At 44.0% G+C, this 22,533-nt stretch overlaps 1 protein-coding gene across 1 annotated transcript in view; it reads left to right on the top strand.

Moving 5' to 3' along the window:
• Positions 1-2,999: 2,999 nt before the first annotated feature.
• RPS19BP1 (ribosomal protein S19 binding protein 1) overlaps positions 3,000-22,533 on the top strand; it is a 29,425-nt gene continuing 9,891 nt past the window's right edge. Inside the window, exons 1-3 of the mRNA XM_033934191.1 lie at positions 3,000-3,181; positions 9,491-9,661; positions 11,703-11,800. Coding sequence (XP_033790082.1) covers positions 3,124-3,181; positions 9,491-9,661; positions 11,703-11,800 — 327 coding nt within the window. The 5' untranslated portion in view covers positions 3,000-3,123. The remainder of the gene's footprint in view (positions 3,182-9,490; positions 9,662-11,702; positions 11,801-22,533) is intronic.

Genomic DNA, 22,533 nt, shown 5'->3' with positions numbered 1-22,533 from the left:
AACCTGTATCATGAGCTCTAAACCTAGGCACCACCTTGTTAGTAACCACAACTCTCTAAACTCAGGGGCTGTAAATGCTTACTCTGCAGTATTCTCCCATCCTGGTTGACCTAGGTAGTAAACAATCTGAGCTGGGATTGGAACCTGGAACACTCTGCATGGCACTGAGTTGCTCAGCTGACACTGGACTGTAAATCTATAATTGTTTCAGCTTGCTCTTCTAGTTTGTAGTCCATTTCTTTGAACTTAGTACTGTACCCATTTTAGGGATCTTAACATAAATATTATCTATATTGCTCAAAATGTCACTTTTAGTAATTCAGACTTAAAATTTCCTTGCAATTCTTCCATGGCTTTTTTTTTTTTGTACAGCTTGTCTGTCACCTTTACCTCACTTTGAGAGGATTGCTCTGTATCAGAGATAGCAGAGTTGTACTTTCCAAGGATATGGAATTCAGTGTGGTGCAACTATTGTATCATCCCTAAATCATAAAGCAGCCCTTCAGATCAGAGATTTTTATGCTTGTTATTGTAAAGAAATGGAGGGGCATTTTCGATTGGATGTCTAAGTCAGTTTGGACATTTTGAGAAAGACATCCAGAAATTCAGTAGTTCAAATGTCCATTCTTAAAACTGCCACATGTCTAACTTTTTTATTTGAAAATGTACGTCTATCTTTTCTTGACATTCCCAAATATAAAGACATCCACATGAAAAACACATAAAAGCTAGTTGTTTGGATGTAGTACCCAATTGTCCTAACCCATCAGAACAGCTTGCCATCAGCTGATCGTGGCAGGGTAATCCCCATCAACTGAGCCGGTTTCGGGGGATTCCTGCTGACTCAGCTGATGGGGTTTCCCCCTACCAAGCTGAACTGGCAGGGAGTTTCTTCTCTCCCTGCCTCCCTCACAGGCACAGATCCTCCAGCCCCCTCCACAGAGAGCCCATGCACTACACCATCCCGTCCAACATCCCCTGAACCCTCCGACATCCCCACAATCCTGACACATACACCCACACCTCCCTGTACCTCTGGTACAAAAATCAGCAGGAAGGATGCCCACTCCCTCCTGCCGCTGGGCCGTTTGATCATCCAGATCGCCAAGTCATCTTATCTTTACACCGCATTCTCGTCCAAAAAATCATCCAAGTCCAAAACGCCTAGAAAAAAACCTTTTGGGTATGGAAGGGGTCAGCAATGTGATGGACTGGCCACACAGACATAACTAACAGAGTAGTGGGGCACCTCTGTGAACTTCACAAAAAGGGTGCCATATAATCATCTCACCACAACTCCCCTGCAGATCATGGTGAGCCCTCCAAAACACACTATACCCACCTGTCTACCACCCCAATAGCCCTTATGGCTGCAGGTGCCACCTATATAGCAGTACAGTAGGGTTTGGGGGGGTTTTGGTGGGTGCATATGTTCCACCATAAATGCAGTGGTTAAAGTGGCTTATGGGCCTAGATCCTCCTCTCTATGGTTCACTAGCCCACCCCCCAGACTATTTAAGCCACCTCTGTGCAGCTCAACTAGCCTTTCCTATGACAAGTTCCAATGTTCTAGTGGCAGCTATGTACGTTTTTAATCCAAATTTTATGGCGGTGTGAAGGGGTTAGTGATCACTGGGGGACTGTGTGGGGGTCTGTAATTTGTCCCTGCAATGGTTATATAGTCACTTTGGATACCTTCTGGCCACTTACACCTGTTTTTAGATTGCCTAAGTCACAACGTATAAGTTCCATCTAGGCAGTCTTGTCAAACTTTCAATTATCACTGCAAGATGACTGGTCCTGGTGGGTAGAGGGAAATAACCCACTAGTCCCGGAATAAAGTGAGATTGTACAAGAACTGGGTTTAGGTCTGATGAATTCACAGGCCAGAGGTCTGGACCAATGAAGTCCAGGGTCTCCTGATGTAGCAGTTCTATGGTGTCCTTTGCCCCGATATGCTGGGGCATTGTCTTATTAGAAGATAAAGTAGTCTCCCAAAATGCAAAGGATCACTGGTAACAGCTTCTGCATCAAGAGGATGTCCTGGAAGTATACATCATTGATCTTAACCCAAGGATCAATGAAAACAGATCTGTGAATCTGAGTTTTGAGACTGTGTTCAAGACATGACTGATTGGCAGGTCAGGTGGGTCCATAGTAGGCGTTTGGCATTAGCCTTACGCTTCAGTGTTGTTGAAGGCACATATAGATCGTGTGTGTTAGTCAGTGGAGCTACTGTAAATATCTTTTCATCCATAAGCCAGATGAAGCTGATGCAGTGCTCCGGGTACTTGGTCAAAAGCTGCTTGCACCGTTTCAGGTGTGCAGTCCACAGAGTCAAAAGTAATTATTGGTGGCTTTTGTTTATGTTTATTAAAAGACTTAGGGGACTTATTTTCAAACTCTTAGACACAGGGCTGGATTCAGTAACTAGCGCCTAAAAAGATGGTTGCCTATCCACACTTGTGTCAATTACAGAATCATGTTTAGCAGCACTTAAAACTTAGGCACCTATATTGTAGGCCAGGATTTACAAGCCTGTATTATGTCCTTTAGAGAATTGTGCTTAATTCACTCTCCAGTCCTACACACACCTACTTTGGTATTAGGCACCACTAAGCGCAATGGATAGAACTTTTGAAGAATCACACCTATCTCCCAATAAAGTTTTTTTTTCACTTTTTAATGAGCCGCCCCCCTCCCTCGGACCTAAGACAGATGACCCCTCTGCCTATTAACTAAAAACAGCCTTGCACATATTTCAATATGAAAGATCACCTGGAAATAATATTATTAGAGCAATGAACAAAAAACTAGATCACTTTTTGTAAGTATATTACTGTATTTCCTTTCTGTGTTTTTTTTGGAGGGGGGCTTTCTACAAACTAACAGCATAGCCCAACCCCTTCAAACATGCAGCAGAAAGAATAACAGCAAAAGCTGCCTGAGCAGCGACAATACCGCTGCAACCAAAATAAGAACAAGGTTGACGTCGCACGCCTCGCGCCGTCATTTTGACGTTGCATCCTGGGACGTACTGCGCGAGGTCAGAGCGCCAGGGGATTTGGTAGTTCCCGGAAGTGAGGTGCTCGTGCTTGGCGTTCTGTTGTTCTGCTGGGTGAAATGTCCGCCTCTCTTCTGAGGAGGGGGCTGGAGCTCCTGGGAGCGGCGGAGGCGCGAGGTGAGCGGAGCGGAGGATCGAATCCCCTGCCACTGAGCCCTGTGTGCAGGGTAAGGGAGTCGGTGAGCGCAAAGAGACGAGGGGGCTCCTCCCACCCTGCACTGCTGGGACTTGTAGTCATTAGATTTTGCATGGGACGAGGGCAATGGGGGTCTATCTGCATAGCTGATTTATTTATTTTTTTATTGTTGATTTTATCACAAAGGCTGCTAAGTCCATAGTGACCTATCCCGGATGATTCCAGAGTTAATCTCTCCTTGAGTGTTTTCTACTGTATATGAGAGATTTTTGGTAGGGAGGGAGGTGTTCCTTTCTAGGGGAAATTAGGATGTGGAAGACAATTCTGTAACTGGCACCTACATTAAGGTACCCCGAGGGTATGCATTTATTTATTTTACATTTACTATACCGCTAAACTGACGGTGCAGAACTAAGCGGTTTACAGGCTTATTTAAAAGAAAAGAATTCCAATTATTTGGTAGAAAAGTATTCACAAAGATTTACCACAAAAGAGGTGAAACATGAAGGCTAGGACAGGGAGACACAATAAAGTTAATCACAAGAAGTGTCTGAGCGTCCCAGTTTCACTGGATGTTAACCGTAGTTTAATCAGGCCTTGAATTCCTTAAAAGTGGAAATTTTACACATGGAGAGTGGCGTGTTATCTATAAAGTAGTGCAGGCACTTGCTGGTGTTACTGAGAGTGCCTAAGTGTGGCATGCTGGCGTATACAAGCATATATACCAGGGGTCTCCAAAGTCCCTCCTCGAGGGCCGAATCCAGTCAGGTTTTCGGCATTTCCCCAATGAATATGCATTGAAAGCAGTACATGCACATAGATCTCATGCATATTCATTGGGGAAATCCCGAAAACCTGACTGGATTCGGCCCTTGAGGAGGGACTTTGGAGACCCCTGATATATACAGTACTAGTATTCTAAACCAACCCTGTCCTGGAGGACTACCCGCCAGTCGGGTTTTTGGGACAGCCCTAATGAATATGCATGAGAGAGATTTGCATATAAAGGAGGAGACAGGTATGCAAATCTGCTCCATGCATATTCATTAGGGCTGTCCTAAAAACCTGACTGGCTGGTGGTCCTCCAGGACGGGGTTGGGAACCACTGGTCTAAACCATAGGCACCAGCGCTGTGGGTGCTAGAACATCCCCAATATTCTTTCCAGTACTGTCCAGACATCAGAGCTGATATCTTTGGGATGTAGAGCTGCAGCTGAAAGCAAGAGATAAGGCTGTGCAGCTGCTGCTTCTGCCTTCCCGTGCACAGCCCATTGATCAGAAATTCCTTAGTGTACCAATAGGCCACAAGGAAAAATAGGACAGAAGGCTGGTGTTATCTAAGCTATTGATACTGCCTCTTCCTCCAGCCTATTTGCTAGCCAAGGAATGTTTGAGCAATGGCTTAATAGCAGGGAGCAGAGAAGAGCAGCAGTGTAAGTTTTAGACAGACTTCCTACCTTTGGGCTACCATTGAGAGCAGGGAAGTGCTGAGGGAGGCACTGGAAAAGGAATGAGAAATTGATAGAGAAGCAGGGAAAGGAAAGAGTTGAAGAGCAGTGATAGGTTGTGAGAGGAAAAGAGGCTGAGGAAAGAGATATGGACTGTGAAAGACTTCTGAGAAAATTTAGAGAGTCATGGGATATAAGGTAATATCCTATGGATTAAGAACTGGTTGAAAGAAATAGAGAGTAGGTTTAAATGTCAATATTCTCAGTGGAAAAGGGTAATAGTGGGGTTCCCCAGAGGTCTGTGTTGAGATTGCTGCTTTTTAAAATATTTATCAATGATCCAGAGATAGGAATAACTAGTGAGATCATTCCGTTTACTAATGACATAAAGTTGTTCCTATGAGCGTCGGGAGCAGTGCGACTCCCTGTGCTAATAACCGCTATCGCGGTTTAGTAAAAGATGGGATAGATAAGTTTCTGTAGGAGGAAGAGCTGTGTTGGGAGAGAGTTCCACCATTTTTCCACTAGATATGGAAAGATTATTGAATATATTGTGTTGTATTTGTTGCCTCTGGGGTTTGTATGTGTAAATTTGCTGAATGTACGTGGAAATGTTTTACAATGGTCAGAGGATGGAGAAGGAAAAAATCAAGAAAATAAAGCAGTGTTGGAAAAAAATCTTAGGGCTCCTTTTACTAAGCTGCGTTAGGGCTTTAATGCGCGGAATAACTGGCATTAGTTCTAGCCGTGTAGCGCAGGGTTAGCGCGCGCTAATCTGCTGCGTGTACTAAAAACAGCGCACCTAGTAAAGGGGCCCCTAATAATGTTCATTTGCTGATAGAAAGTCACCTGCCTGACATGGCCATGTTTAGGCTTTTTACCATACTGCTTTGTTTTCTTAAATTTTTTTTTCCAGCCATATCCTCTGACTGTGGATTGTCTGGGTTTTTTAAAATTTCATCTCTTTTTGACTAATGTTTTACAGTGTAGAGGTTACACCAGTGGTTTCAAACCCATGGGCCATATGCAGCCCATCAGATACTATTTTGAGGCCCTCGATATTATAAAGAATGATTCTTTATGGAAAACTTGTGCCTTAAGTGTCCAGCCTCACGCAAGCGCTTTCCTGTGTCTGTACACGATTGTGAGGTGGAGTGGAGAGGATAATTGCAGGCAACGTTCCGAACATAAGATAACCATTGGAGGCAATGCAGCTTGTGTGTGTGTCCAGTGCTGAAGGAGGTACAAGCTGAAGGTGGTTGTGGACACGACCACCGGACACTTAAGACACAAGTTATCCATAAAGAATCATTCTTTATAATATCGAGGGCCTCAAAATAATTGGTCCAAAATCTTGTCTCTTGCAGTTGATACTAGTTGATAGTTTTTCACTTTCTGCATGTTGCACTGCTTTCAGCTTGTGTATAGCTGAAATTATCAGAAGCAATTTTAAGGGATCCTACAAGGCTCATTATTATTAAAACACCAATGCTTTACCTACCACATTTGTAATTTTTGAATTAACAAAAGATTATAACTTGTTATAATCTTTTGCTAATTGAAAGGAAAAGGAAAGATATTAAAGGAAAGATTTATAAACTATAAAGAGTTTTACCTCATGCAAAATTGTCATTTCTTTAATAAGACATTAACTATTTTTTTCTTAGACCCTCCAAGTACTAGTGCTGGCCGATTTCCGATTCGAATCAGGTGAATCGATTCAAATCGATTTGTAAAAAAAAAAAAAATCAGCCTCGTCGATTCAGTTACCAATCCTTCCCCCCCTAAAGCAGAAGCGGCAGTACTGAATCTTGCTGGCTTGCCGCTGCTGCTTGAGGGGGGAGGGTCAGTCAGGAAGTGCTGCCTTGGCCCTTTGCAGGGTCCTCCAGCTCCCCCCCCCCCCCCCGGCCTCCCGCTCTTACCTTAAGATAATTGGCAGCCTGCAGAGAGGATCACGGTGCTGTAGCGATCTTTGCAGGCTGCTGCCGTCGTCCTCAGCACCACGTTGGCTTTGCCGCGATCTTACTTTTTTCTGTAGGGTTAGGTTGGGAAGGGAGGTTGGTGGGTGGGATTGGGGTTGTTGGGATTGTCTAGCTTTTGTGTGTTTCTTGTTGGCTTGTATTTTTGTGCATTTTCTCAATAAACATTTGAAACAAACAAAAAAATGAATCTTACTTTTCCGACAGGGTTTCCACTGTTCATTTCAATAATTCAGTCTCTAAGGGCTCCTTTTACGAAGCTGCGTTAGGGCATTAACGCACGGAATAGCGCACGCTAGACGCTAACGCCAGCATTGAGCTGGCGTTAGTTCTAGCTGCGTAGCACGCAGTAATATCCTGCGTGCGCTAAAAACACTAGCACACCTTAGTAAAAGGAGCCCTAAGTCTTTTAATACCAACTTTGGTATTCCACAAAGTTCCATATTGTTCCCTCTACTCTTCAATATTTATCTGGCCCCTCTATTAACCCTCAGTCAATCAATCGGTTTTTCTGTCTATGCTTATGCTGACGACCTTCAACTTTTTCACACCATCGACCCCACTAATTTAAATGATATTGCCACCATTAACCTTAAATTGGCTAAAATTCACGATTGGCTAAATTTAAATATGCTTTCTTTAAGCATCTCAAAAACAAGTACTGTTCTTTTCCCATGAAAAGAAGGTTTACAGCTAGTCGCACCAGTTTCCATTGACAATACCCCTCTCGAATCTACTCCATCAACCAAAGTATTAGGTGTCATCATTAATAATAAACTTTCTTTTCGTCCCCAAATCAGTGCTTTGATCAAAAACTGTTTCTTCAAACTTAGGATGATAAGATCTCTGGTCCCTCTTAATTCACTCTCTTATAATATCCAAAATCGATTATTGCAACTCATTATATAAAGGGTTGTGTCAAAAAGATATTAGGCGCCTTCAACTCAAACAAAATACGGCCATCAAAATCATCTCAAGTTCCAAAAAATTCGATCATGTCACCCCTTTGTTAAAGAAAGCTCATTGGTTGCCTATTCCACACCAGATTACTTATAAAATTACTCTTCTAACTTTCAAAACTCTAGAGACTAATGCTCCTGCATTTATAGATAGACTATTGATTCCATATGACCCCCCCAGAACCTTAAGATCAGCCTCACAACACTCTCTAAATGTCCCATCCTTAAAAATAATTGGCACCCGTCGTTCTCTTATTTTCTCAGTTACTGCCCCCTCAATTTGGAACTCTCTCCCCTTATACCTCAGAGCTGAACAAAACTTGGATAAATTCAAAAGTAGTTTAAAATGCCTACAATTGATTTATCTTTCATAAACATTATTATTACTCAACCTGTCACATCCTCCCTACTGTACTTCCCTTTCATGTGCTTTTTCTTAATAAATTGTAGATCCTCCCTTTTTTTCCTATTGTTCTCATTCACAACCAAATCAAGTATGTCTGTCTTGGACGGTCTATGTTTATTATTTGTTGTTTGTTCCCTACTTATATTTACATTTTTAATGTACAACGCTTTGTATTCCAGGAGAAGCATTTTATCAAATTTTAATAAACTATGAACTATGAAACTATGAGATACTGGATAGGAGGGTAGTTGGGAAGAGAAAAGGAGAGCTAGAGAACCCTGGGGTGGTGGGGAAGGAGGGAGAGATGCTGGATGAAGGGTAGTTGAGAAAAGGAGAGATGGTGGATCTGGAGATGGTGGGGGTCCATCGCAGCAGCTGCGGGGATGGAGATGAAAAAAAGGAAAAATGCCAGACCTCCGGGGAGGTAAGGGAAACGGAAGAGGAGGACAGAGATGGAAGATGGATGGTTAGCACAAAGAAAGAAGGAGATCCTGATCAGAAGACAACCAGAGCCTGGGACCAACATGATTTGAATAATGACCAGACAACAAAAGGTAGAAAAAATTATTTTATTTTCTGTTTTGTGATTACAATATGTCAGATTCGAAATTTGTATCCTGCCAGAGCTGGTGTTAGACTGCGAACATGAGCTTAGGATTTAACAGAGAGAGGAAAAGTCTTTTTTGTTTGTTTATACCACAGCACCAGTGTGGACAGGAGAGGGCAAAGTGGGTAAAGAGGCTATAAAATAAACCCACCAGGATGTTTGAAAAAAAAACCCACCCCCAATTGGGCAGGAAAATCGAATTGAAAAATCGATTCAATAGGCTGAATCGAATTGAATCAATAAAAATTTTCCTGAATCGGGCAGCATTACCAAGTACCTACAAATCGAAAATGTGGCCTGGAAAGGGTTTGAGTTTGAGACCATTGGGTTACTGTATATATGTTGAATATAAGCTGCCAGTTGAATTGCAATCTATGAAAAGCTATCTTTTATTTTATTTATTTATTCATTCAGTTTTCTATACCGTTCCCCCAGGAGAGCTCAGAATGGTTTGCATGGGTTTATTTAGGTTCTCGAGCATTTTTCCCTGTCTGTCCCAATGGGCTCACAATCTATCTAATGTACTTGGGGCAATGGGGGGATTAAGTGACTTGCCCAGGGTCACAAGGAGCGGCATGGGTTTGAACCCACAACCCCAGGGAGCTGAGGCTGTAGCTTTAACCGCTGCGCCACACACTTTCGAAAGTTATTGAAAATGAGAGTTTTGTATAGTGAAGTGAATTATATATCATGGGAAGTTGTATGAGGTTGAATGCTATGGTAACAGTTTTTTTATTTAGACTTTTTAAAATAAATAAATAGATTAAATATGACAGATTTGCAACTAGTTTACAGGACCAAAACCTTAACAGTCCTAAATCTTGGTGATGTGTGTATCTATGTGTACAGAAACATTAAAATACAAAGTGAAAATCCATTGAATCCATGTAGGTAAAGATTCTGTTGTCACAAAGAAAGGCAAGAAATCTCCAGTGGAGCATGGCTTGGAGCTCAGCAGCTGTAAGACTGGGCTGAAGAAGAGGCCACCAAAACGAGTGACAGCTCGCAGCCGTCAGCAGACTACAGCTAGCGTGAAAGGCCGCGTGGTTAAATCTGCCATAGGTAAGAGCATCATCTAGCACAATTCTGTGTACAGAATTGCAATATTCCGAGAGATATCCCTCAAACGGAGGGCATTACCTATGTTCTTTAATGTATCTCCCAGCAGAGAGGTCTCTTGTGGATATCCCCCGGCTCTGATGGGTGCATTAGTTTTAGAGGAACTACTTCTAAACATTTCTTTAGTGTAGCATTGTATATGTATATTAAACATGTAAGAGACTATTCCTGCTTGATAAAGCTTACAATCTAATCAAAACAGACAAACAGATTAAATAGAGGTTAGGGAGGTAAACTACAGCTATTGGTGGCAAAATATGCAGAGGAATGAGGAGGTAGAGCCATGCTTTATCCCTACCTCCTTCTAGTACAGTTAGGAGTTTTATTGGTTGATGGTGCTGACTATAAAAACTCCTTTTCTATCTTCTGCACTTTTATTGAAGCTGGCTCTGAATGTGTAGGTAGAAAGTAGCCTGTGTTTCTCAAAATGATTTATCATGATGAAACAGCACACTGGCTGAGCTTCCCTTGGGACTGTTTTGACTGATGTTTTGTTTCTCAAAACAGCTTGTACCATAAAAGTCATCCGACCTCATGTACATACAAAAGAAAAAAAGATTAGATTCTTGAATTGGACAGTAGAGAATGACGTGGTCACCGCAGTAAACCCGCAGTAATGGAGACATTTGCAATTGGTTTACCGCAGGAATGGGGACAAGACCTTTCACCGTCCTGTGGAAGCGATGAAAAGTCTTGCTCCTGTGGTAAAAAAATTGCACCCATGTTAGAATCGGCAAATCCTCCCCAGCTCCTCTTGGGCCTATTTTACCTTCAGGAGCCAGCCATGCCACAGTGAAGACAGAAGGAACCCAAACTTGAGACCAATGTGATTTGAAGAATAAAATTACCGGACAACAAAAGGTAGAAAAAAAATGATTTTGTGATTAGAATATTTCAGATTTGAAATATGTATTCTGCTAGAGCTAGTATTAGACATAATTGGGAACCGCAAAGCCCAGGCTGTGCTTCTTTTGCTTCCAGCTGACTTAGGGCAGTTGCCCTAGTTGCTCTCCCCTACCACTATTCCTGCCATGTGTGACTGATTTTTCTATGTAGCATTCTGTAGTAATTTGATTCAGTTTTCACAATAGTGGCGGGGATATTTGTGAAACGGAGGGGAGACGGGGAGGTTTGTTGATCCTTGCTCTGTATTATTTGTGTTTGTAAAATGACAATTGTACAGAATAGTCTCTTTTTATACTTTAATCAAATAAGTTCAGTATAAAATCATAACTATTCGTGGCTTGTGTAGGTGGGATCTGACAGTTTACAGTGCGGGGACAGGGCAGGGACGGGAACTAAGCTCGATGGGACGGGGACAAGCTTAGGGTGATGGGGTGGGAACGGTGATAAATTTTTTCCCCATGTCATTCTCTATTGGACAGAAGTTACCAATGTATTTTTTGTCAATCTCTCCCTCCTTATTCAAAAGTTTTTTAAGAAATTGATTCTTACACATCCTTTGGTCTTTTTATAGGTGCGTATAACTTTTATCTTCTTGTAATTTAGCAAGAATTTTATAGGATTGGCAAAAAAAGTTCACTAAATACTCTGTACTGTTTGAATCTTTACCAAAGTGAACATTAAAATAGGCAGATATTAAATATGAAATGCAGTACAGTTGCTTAAAATGAGTTAGGCTTATTGAGTGGGGGTGGTGTCTGGAGTGCTGGAAATCCGTGCTAATCCCAAGCCCCTGGGGGAAGGGTATATATAGGATTATCATATGGCGACAGAAAAAGGAGGACAGATTGAGCCAGTCTGGATTTTACTTCTATTACTTTCAGTGGAGGTAGGCCCTGGACTGGATCAATCTGTCCTCCTTTTTCTAGCGCCATATGATATTCCTAGATGTATATGCTCCCTGTTATCTGCCAGCTGGAGGCATGTGAGTTCCCTATAGGTTCCTGTTGATATTGTTCTATGTTCTGCCTTCCATATGCATTCCTCACTGTCTAAATACCTGCTTTCTTTCCTCCTCCAGAGGAATATCGGAAGCACCAGCAGAAGGATCACCTGCAAAGCAATCTGAAGTACATGCTAAGAACCACATTTGTGCCAAATGACAAAGTGACAAGACAGGTACAGGATGTTGCCATGCACCTAAGGCAGATTTTGTAACCAGGCAGTCCCACTGAAGAGAATTAAACCAGCAGTATAGTCCTCTTCACAATATTTCTCTGACCTGACTCCTTCCTGGAATTATACTGTAGCCAGGTGCAGACTGTTGGCATGGGCTAGCTGTTATAAATGCTTGAGTGAACTGACCAGTGGCTTAGTGGCAGGGCCTCACACTGTCATGAAGGAGAGCCAAGTTTAGTTCTGTATTAGACCTTCCCCTCCTTGGGACATCTGGATTTGAGGATGCTACGAAAGAGGGGAGAGGAGTCCAGTTCAGCACAAAAACCATATGAGCTGTTCAGATTTAGAGTACATGCATACCTGGCTCTTGAGAAGAGCTATGATCTGTGGTCCCTGGCCCTGACAGCGCTAGGTGCCACAGGAAGAGGATTAAAAAGATAAAAATCTAAGGTTTTGGAGAGATGGGTTGGGATAGGTGGATTTTACAGTCCTGCTAGGGATGTGGCTTACTCAAGCTTGGGAGGGTGTGGCAAGCTGGGATGACTCTTTGTCTTACTTACAATGTCCATTATGTTGGCGATGCCAATGCCAGTTTATTGTATAATAATGAAAATCTTTTCATGCAATGTGGGATGTGTTTCCTCCTCCATTAAAAAAAACAAAACTCCTTCATAGGAAAAAAGCAGATGTTGGATTTGTTTGCAGGAAATCCACCTTACATCAGTGGAACGTGATAAAAACTCAGGAGATGGGGGGTGGGATCCCTTTCTGGTACCACAGCTGAGATACCATAAAGGGAGGCTGGTAATCCTAATTAAGAAAGGTGTCTCATTCATATTACATAACCATGTTGTGGATGTGTTGGGCAGGTTTGTGATTGCACATGTGAATTTAGATAGATGGCCCCTACTATTGTGCAACATTTACTCTCCCAACAAATATGGCATGTTTTGAGCACATTTTGATTACTCGTTTATTAAGTTTTGAAGAGATTCCCATAGTCTTGTAGGAGGTTTTTAATTTGGTGGCGGACTGAGAGGGAAAAAGACCCTTAGGAGACCGTCAGGAGGGGCATTGTGCTACTGAATCAAACCTACCATGAAGTCTATGAACTGTGCAAAAAGTGTATATTTTCCTGTCAGCACAAATAATACTTTTGCAAGAGGACTTCATCTTTGCCCTAGAAGCTGGCAAACACCTGCTGACTGTGACAGCATTAGATATTCTGAGACTTTCAAGAAAGTGCTTGGGTCACAAGAAGAAAACCAAACCACATAAATCTAGGTTAAGATGACTTACCAGAAATCATATTAAGCGCAGGTGAAAAGAGCTGACAGATCTACAATCAAGCCTAGGCGGGAGGGGGCCCACTTTCAGGGAATTATTAACCTTAGTATTAAGAATGCATTGTAAGGGGAAATAGAGAAGTCATATTTGACACCAAGTGACACCATGCTTCATTATGACTCAATTGCCAGTATGTATACCAGCCAATCAACAAAAATGACAAATGTGGTAATCCAATAGAAATTAAGTATGTAATTTGTAACCAGGTAGCACTCTTAACCCTAGGCTACTAAACTAGGGTATAAAAGTAGCATTCCTGGTGACTTATACTTAAGAACGGATTAGGCAACACATGACATACCGGTACTCTGTGTAAGCTCCTCTGTTAGCCTAATTTGTTGATACTATATCCTATTTGGATACTATTTTTATAGAAGCTGTCTTTTATTTATTACTATTTATTACAGCAATTGGGTTGTCGGTGTGAGGTCATTCAAACACTTTGGAGGTTTAGCAGCACCTTCAGGATCCAGCGTTGGACTGAGTTGGTGGTCTGGCAAGGGAGGTTCCAAACCCCAATAAAGGAATATCTTTTATATATACTCTTTTGGATTTGCTGGATATGTGGAGGATTCTTCACTCTATGGACAGAGACTGTACTCATTTGTCAAGGGCCCACTCCACAATCCAGACTGGATATGTGCTGGTATCTCAGGAGTTGAGGGATAAAGTGGTTATGACTGAGATTGGCCTATATGAGATTTCTGACCATGGTATGATTTGGGTGGACTTGGACCTCAGGTAACTGAATCACTAAATATCTCTACACAAATGGGAAAAGGGGGCAATGTCTGGAAAGCAATATATACTCGAAGTATGGGAAACAAGGTTCTGGATCTAGAGGCTGTGATGAAAGAGGCTGAGTTGGATTTAGTGGCCATCACAGAGACGTGGTAAATGGAGAACCATGACTGGGATATAGTTATGCTAGGCTATAATCTATTCAGGAAAGACAGGGTAAGAAGAAAAGGAGGGGCAGTGGCGTGTTATGTTAAAGATCATATTAAAGACACAATTGCAGAACATGCAGGGTAAGGAAAGAGGGAATGGAAAATGTATATACATTGGTGTGATATACAGGCCTGTACAGACAGAAGTAGCCAGAGTTTTAATACTGTAGTAGATATTCAGAATATTGCTGTAAAAAAGGACGTATTACTAATAGGTGATTTTTAGCATGTCAGATGTTGATTGGGGTATCTCTACTGCGGAGTCTTCTAGAAGGAGAACTGATCCAGCAGTGGACCATGGAACCCATGCAGTATTTGACCATACTGGACGGGGCTAGATTCTCAAAACTTTATGTTAAAAACCAATGGGCCGCTGTCACAGCCATTATTGTAGTGATTTTAAAAAGTGAGTCATTCTCCAAAAAAAATGCTCATGTGCTATGTGTTTGGGGTTTTATTTTTTTAAGCTTAATAGCTCTTTGGATCTCTTTAGCCCAAAGAGGTGCATTTAAATGCCTGCGCTTTTCCTCTGTGAGATGTGGAAAATCTGCATCCTTTATATAATCTGCCATATTTGGGCCTATACATGGGTTGGGCTTCATATAAACTTTCAAAATGAGTATAAAAAATCTGTCCTATCTTTGCTTTATGATGATGTACCACTCAGTCCTCATCTAGGATCTGTGGAATATAGCTAGGCAAGTCAGTAGAATCAGGATGAAGAAATGCTTCCATCTAGGACACAGTTCTTCAACCGCCGGTCCGCAAAAAAATCTTGCCGGTCCGCAAAGGATTCGGTCCCCTCCGCAACGAAAGGCCGGTGTCAGCTGACTTGCAACTTCCTGTTCCAGTCACTGTGCCGGGACTCCTGCCTTCCACCGCGTTTGCCTCCTGCCTTGTCTCCGCACCTCCAGACCACCAGCGGCAGCTCTGTATGCTTTTAACTTCGGCACAGAGCTGCCCCTAAACAGTATTTTAGCGCGGTTTCATGAGGCAGCCTCGGGGTCTTTGCTAGGCCGGCCCACATCGCATCATCGAAGCGGGCCGGCCTAGCAAAGGCCCCGAGGCTGCCTCATGAAACCGCGCTAAACTACTGCTTAGGAGCAGCTCTGTGCTGAAGTTAAAAGTACACAGAGCTTCTGCTGTTGGTCTGGACTCTTGGGCCGCTGAAGAAAGGCAAAGAGCAGCTTCCTGGAGGTCTCCCTTCCTCTCGCCTTTGCAGGTCCCTTTTTTTTTTCCTTCAAACGGCAACGGGCCCCAGCATCGACATCAATCAAGTAAGTTTCACTGTTCCTTGCAAGCGGTTCTGCTCAGCCAAAGATTCCCTTCTGACATGAGCCACCCTCAGGGGAAAGAAAGTGACCCGCAAAGGTGAGGGGAAGGGGGGGGGCAGATGATGGAAGTTGGGGGGGGGAGAGAGAGAAGGGGCAGATGATGGAATGGAAGAGATGAGAGAGAGAAGGGGACAGATGATGGAAGTGAGAAGAAGGGAGAGAGAGCAGAAGGCAGATGGATGTCAGTTGAGAGGGGAGAGCAGATGCTGAATGGAAGAGGGGAAAGAACACATACTGGATGGAAGGAGGAGATAAATAAAGGGGGAAGAAAATAGTAAGATAATGGAGGGGTGAGGGAAAGGGGTGACAAGCTGTGGGTAGACACGGTGAAAAGAGGGAAACAGGACTAAATAGTAAGAAAGAATTTAATTTAGATGGAGGCAGAAAATAGAGAAGGAAGACCAGAGAAGAAAAGGGAAGAGAGAGCAGAGAACGATATCAGATCTGAGTGGAGGAAATGAGAAGAGAGAGATGCTAAAAACCACAAGGGGGAGGGAAGGACAGAGATGCCAGACCATGAGGGGAACAGAAGGAAGATGATGGATGCCAGACCAAATTGGGGGGGGGGGCAGGAGGAGAGATGGCAGGGAAAGACAGACAGTGAATGGAAGGGGTAGATGCTGGACTGAAGAGACAGAGAAGGTTATCATGCCGCTGTACTGGGCCATGGTACGCCCTCACCTGGAGTACTGCGTCCAGCACTGGTCACCGTACATGAAGAAGGACACGGTACTACTCGAAAGGATCCAGAGAAAAGCGACTAAAATGGTTAAGGGGCTGGAGGAGTTGCCGTACAGCGAAAGATTAGAGAAACTGGGCCTCTTCTCCCTTGAGCGGAGGAGATTGAGAGGGGACATGATAGAAACATTCAAGGTACTGAAGGGAATAGACTTAGTAGCTAAGGACAGGTTGTTCACCCTCTGCAAGGCAGGTAAAACGAGAGGGCACTCTCTAAAGTTGAAAGGGGATAGATTCCGTACAAACGTAAGGAAGTTCTGTGGTAGAAAGCTGGAACGCTCTTCCAGAGGCTGTTATAGGGAAAAACACCCTCCAAGGATTCAAGACAAAGTTTGACAAGTTCCTGCTGAACAAGAACGTGCGCTGGTAGGGCTAGTCTCAGTTAGGGTGCTGGTCTTAGACCAGAGGGCCACCGCGTGAGCGGACTGCTGGTCATGATGGACCTCTGGTCTGACCCAGCAGTGGCAATTCTTATGTTCTTAGGGCAGACACTGGCTGCAAGAGAGTGAAAAGGCAATGAAAGCAGAAACCAGAGACGACAAAAGGTAGAAAAAAATAATTTTATTTCTATCTTGTGATTCAAATATATCAGATTTGAAATATGTATCTTGCTAGACATAACTGGGGAGTGCAAAGCCCAGGCAGTGCTTCTTTAGCTTCCAGCTGGCTTAGGGCTCTCTCTGACCAGGGAGCAGTTGTCCTAGTTCCACTCCCCTAACACCATTCCTGCCATGTGTGACTGTGGTATTCTGTTACATGATATTTGTGTAGCATTCTGTAATAATTTGGCTTATTCAGTTTTCTTGATAGTAGAGGGGATATATGTGAAGGGGAGGGGAGACAGGGGTTTTGTTGATCTTTGCCCTGTATTATTTGTATTTATAAAAGACAATTGTATAGAATATTGTTTTTTTTAATACTTTAATAAAATATGTTCAATATAAAATCATAACTATTTGAGGCTTGTGCAGATGGAATCAGATGGTTTGTGGGACCGACCTCGTGGGGACGGGGTGGCGATTGTTTTTTTAAAAAAATTTCAGTCTTAGTAGTTTGCCGGTCCACGAAATAATTATTTTATTTCTGCCGGTCCATAGGTGTAAAAAGGTTGAAGAACACTGATCTAGGATGTTCCAATAAAACATATTTATTCATAAATCTGAACACGAGAGGATCACATGACGATGTAAGCAGAGAGGATGCGTCTCAGCTCTATTCCTGGGCCCCACTCCACATCGCTGCTAGTACCACAACCTATTTTTTTATTTTTGGGCTGCCGCTTTGCTTACCATGTCCTGCCTTTCATATGGACAAATTTCTCCACCCCTCCGACGCAGGCATGGCCAGTAAATCCACAAAGAAGCTGCGGAGGCAGGCAGGGATGGAGCAGACAAGATGGAGCCACTGCCTGAGTCGCTGGCTTCCCCGGAGGAGTTTACCACCGCCCAGCTGACACAGCTTACTAGTGCTGTGAAATGTGCACTGGAGCCCCAGCTTGAAAAATTATCGTGTCAGCTGGGGCTAGAGGATGCCTTGCTGGTGGACACCGAGCAGCGCACGGGGGAGTTGGAGCAGCGAGTATCTGCGCTGGAGGACATTAATTTGGCAGTGGCTCCTACGATTGCGGCATTGGAGAAACAGATTGCCGAGCAGGCCGCCAAACTTGATGACCTTGAAAATAGGTCCAGGAAGGGGAATCTCTGCTTTGTGGGGTTGCCTGAAACCCTACCTGAGCAGCAACTTGGCACCCTTCTCACCTCCTGGCTCCAGAAAGAGCTGCCCCTGCCTGCTGATATGTGTCCAATTTGTTTTGAGAGGGCCCATCAACTGGGTCGGGCTGCGGAGAAACAACAGCGGTCGCGAGCGGTGATAGCCAAGATACATCATTTCTTACACAAAACTGCTTTGCTGCGGACATATAGAGACCACCGGGATACTTTAACCTACGATGGCTGCAGAGTCCAGATATTCCAGGACTATTCTCCTGTGTTGCAATCTCACCAGAAAAAATTCCAACCTCTTTGTGCTTCCGTTTTCTGTTTCTTTGTCCTGCTACTCTGAAAATTTTCCATAATGGCTCCTGGAAGGTATTTGACTGTGTGGATCGGGCGCAGGCCTTTCTGGACACTCTTAATACTTGATTTTCAAGCCTTTGGCTGCCTTGATTTCTGATGCTGTTGTTTCCAGATTGTTCTGCTACCTGGAACAAGGTTGCCCATTCTCGGGCCTATTGAGCCTTGCACAGGTGGCTAGTGGTGAGGGGGGGGGGGCCCTGTGTATTTTGTGATTCTCCCCAGTGCTTTGCACTGTTTTTTGTGGGACTAGTGCCCAGGTGGTTCGACTGGGATTGGGTTTTTGAGGTTTGGGTTTGGGGGAGGCTCACAATCTGGGCTTTGGGTTGGTCCTTTGTTCTTCTGTTTTTCCTTTTTTTTCTTTTTCTTCTGTTTCTTGTGGCTCTTCTATTCTGTTCTTCTTGATGAAGGGACTGGATGGTTTCTCTTGCGCTTGAGTGAGGGGGTGGGGGGTGGGCTGAGTGTCTTCCCCCCTAGTTTTGCTGAACATCGTACTTTTATTACTGTTTCTCTTCACTCTTACTTAGTTTGGCTAGCACTAAAATTGTTTCTTGGAATGTGGAGGGTATCAATTCTCCCATAAAATGTACCAAAATCTTACAGGCCCTTCAGAGGCAAGGAGCTGACATAGCATGCCTTCAAGAGATACGCCTCTCTGATTTTGAACACCTCAAATTACAACTTTCGTGGGTTGGTGCTGTCCACTTTTATTCCTCTGGGGGCGGGGCGGGGGGGGGGGGGCAGTTCTCATACGCAAATCGTTACAATGCACAGATACTCTCTGTCAGAGAGACTCTCAGGGACAGTACCTATTACTTGATTTGAACTTACGAGGCCGGGTCTATTTCTTTGTTAGTTGTCTAAGGTCCCGCCCATAGAGATAAGCAGTTCTATAGAGATCTGCTGCGCCTTTACACTACTGCTAACTTAGATAACTTGATGGTGGTGGGGGATATGAACTTGGTTCATGACCCTCTTTTGGCTAGATCCACAGGTCTCCCGTCTGGAGCGAGTAATGATTTGGTGACTTTTACTACAGCTTTGGATTTAGTGGATACGTGGCGCTCTTTACACCCGAGGGAGCGAGATTACACACACCTCTCCAGGGCTCATGGCACTTATTCCTGTTTGGATTATATTTTTGTCCAGCGGGGGATGTTTCTCTTCATTTCTTCGGCGGCGGTGGGCCCTGGGGAGGTGTCTGATCATTGCATGGTATGGATTGAATTGGAGTCCTCACACCATTCACTATTATCACCAACAGGAGGGGGTGGAGATTTCCCGCTTACTTGTAAAAAGATCCCCACTTTTTGACCTTCCTTCACAACAAGTGGAAGGACTATGCTCACAATAATTCACAACATCTTACTGACTCATTTTTATTTTGGTTGGCGGGGAAGGCAGTGCTTAGGGGAGATATAATTGCCTATGTCAGTGCTCGCAATAAGAGATTGGCAGCTGGTATCTTGGGATTGTAGAAACAAGTTCGGAAACACAAAGCGGCATACGTTAGGGTCCCCTCTCGAGCTAACAAGGAGACCTTGCTGACCTCTCAATTGGTCTTGGACTCTGATACACGAACGCACTATGCGCATGCTGCTATATAGAAACATAGAAATTGACGGCAGAAAAGGGCCACAGCCCATCGAGTCTGCCCATACCAATGACCCACTCCCTGACTTCTACTCCCCTATAGATCCCACGTGAATATCCCATTTTCTCTTAAAATCTGACACGCTGCTGGCCTCAATCACCTGCTGAGGCAGCTTGTTCCAATGATCGACCACCCTTTCGGTGAAGAAGTACTTCTAGCATCACCTTGAAATTTCCCTCCCCTGATTTTCAGCGAGTGTCCTCTGGTTACCGAGGGCCCTGTAAGACTGAAGATATCATCTTTCACCTCTATACGCCCTGTGATATACTTAAAGGTCTCAATCATGTCCCCCCTCTCTCTTCGCTCCTCCAGTGAGTACATCCGCAATTTTTTTAGCCTTTCTTCATACGTGAGATCCCTGAGCCCCAAGACCATCCTGGTAGCCATACGCTGAACTGACTCAACACTCAACACATCTTTCCGGTAGTATGGTCTCCAGAATTGAACATAATACTCGAGATGGGGTCTCACCATGGATCTGTACAGTGGCATTATGACTTCAGGTTTTCTGCTGACAAAACCCCTACGGATGCAGCCCATCATTTGTCTTGCCCTGGACGAAGCTTTCTCCACCGGATTGGCAGCCTTCATATCATCGCTAATGATCACTCCTAAATCACGTTCCACCGTGGTCCTGGACAAGGTTTCACCATTTAGTGAGTAAGTTCTGTGTGGATTTTTTTTGCCTAGGTGCATTATTTTACATTTTTTAGCATTGAAGCCTAGCTGCCAAGTTGATGACCACTGTTCCAGTTTCCGTAGGTCTTGCATCATAAAGTCAGGAACACTGCTTTTGCCTACTATGTTGCATAGTTTGATGTCGTCGGCAAACAGTGATACTTTTCCTCTAAGCCCTTGGGTCAAATCTCCTATGAATAAATTGAATAGAATCGGCCCTAAGACGGAGCCGTGAGGTACTCCACTCGTTACTCCTGATGTTTTGGAGGGGGTACCGTTTACCATCACCCTTTGAAGCCTACCATCTAGCCAATCCTTTACCCATAGGAAGGGCAAGTTCTTTCGCTATGGTAACAATCCTTTACCCATAGGAAGGGCAAGTTCTTTCGCTATGGTAACAAGAATGGGAAGTTGTTGGCATCTATCGTTAAGGCTTGGGGGGGGGGGCAAGACACATTTTAGCTATTAAAAGTTCTGCAGGCACAGTACATTCTAAGCCTGATCAAATCTCGCGCTGGTTCATAAAATTCTTCTTATATGATAGGGAAGCCTCTCTTCGGAGGCCTCCCTTGGAGATTTCTTGTTCCAGTCCCAGTTGCCTTGCCTATCTGAACTCCAATTAGACATTCTGAACTCTCCTTTCACGGCCAAAGAACTCCAGAAAGCCATCACTTCTCTTAAATTGGGTTCCGCTCTGGGACCTGATGGATTTTCTGGGGAGTTCTTTTGGATGTTACAGGTTTCCTTGGTGAGACCCCTCCTTGAATATTACAATACAGCTTTGCAGGAGAGAGCGTTTCCTGACCAGGCTAATTCAGCATTGATTACTTTGATCCCCAAGCCATAGGCTGATGCTGAACTTGTGACCGTATATCGCCCGATTTCTTTAATAAATGTAGATCTTAAGTTGTTTTCTACTCTTTTGGCATCCAGGCTGGCCACGATCCTTCCGGACGATTTGGGAGGAAGAGGTGGGCTTTGTTAGAGGCCGTCAATAGGTTTTGAATGTCAGGAAACTACTTATGGCCTTGGCCTACTGCCAACATCATGAGGTGCCCTCCATGGTGGCTAGCCTAGGTGCTGAAAAAGCTTTTGATAAAGTGCTGTGGCCCTTTTTGTTCGGGGTCCTTTCACATCTGGGTGGGCAGGGCATGTTTTTCCAAGCTATTAAAGCTCTATCTCATAATCTGACTGCTTGTGTGTTAGTTAGTTAGTCCCCTCCTTTTCCCATAGCTCGAGGAACCAGGCAGGGGTGTCCCCTTTCCCCATTGTTTTTTCTTTTAACGTTAGAGCCGTTACTTTCCTTGCTTCGACTGTCCCCAGATATCAAACGGGTCACACTGACGGCTGTCCCAGTCAAGGCCCTTGCCTATGCTGATGATCTTCTGCTGGTGCTCACTGACCCTCAGGAGTCTTTACCTGCTCTTTTGGATACCATCTCTCGCTTTGGGGCCTTCTCTGGGTTTACCTTAAATGATCGTAAGTCTCAGGCTCTTCCTCTGCTTCCCGAGGTTAGGGCCTCGTGGGTGGGCCCCTTTCCTTTGCAATGGGCAGTAGGCCATATCAAATATTTAGGGGTTTTAATTCCGGTTCCCCTTTCTCATTTGTATGCTCTTAATGTGCAATCCTTATTGCAACATACTGCTGTGCAGTTAAATCTTTGGCGAGCCTACCCTCTTTCCTTGCTTGGTAGAATCCATTTGTTTAACATGCTTTTAGCTCCAAAGTGGATGTATGTTTTCTAGATCCTTCCCCTCTTTTTGAGGGATAGCGATGATCGGAGATTGCAAAGGTATTTACAGGCTTATCTGTGGCTGGGAAAGAGGGCGAGGCTATCTTACACTGCACTTTGTATCCCGGTCCCCCATGGGAGGCCTGGGCCTTTTAAATGTCAAATTCCTTACTGTTGCTTTTGCTATGAGGCATGTAAGTGATTGGTTTCGATCTGCTGAGGACTTCA

Source organism: Geotrypetes seraphini, chromosome 2 (genome assembly GCF_902459505.1).
Source record: "Geotrypetes seraphini chromosome 2, aGeoSer1.1, whole genome shotgun sequence".
Classification (NCBI taxonomy): Eukaryota; Metazoa; Chordata; class Amphibia; order Gymnophiona; family Dermophiidae; genus Geotrypetes; species Geotrypetes seraphini.
Note: the sequence above shows the minus strand (reverse complement) of the source record. Positions and strands in the feature narration are given on the sequence as shown.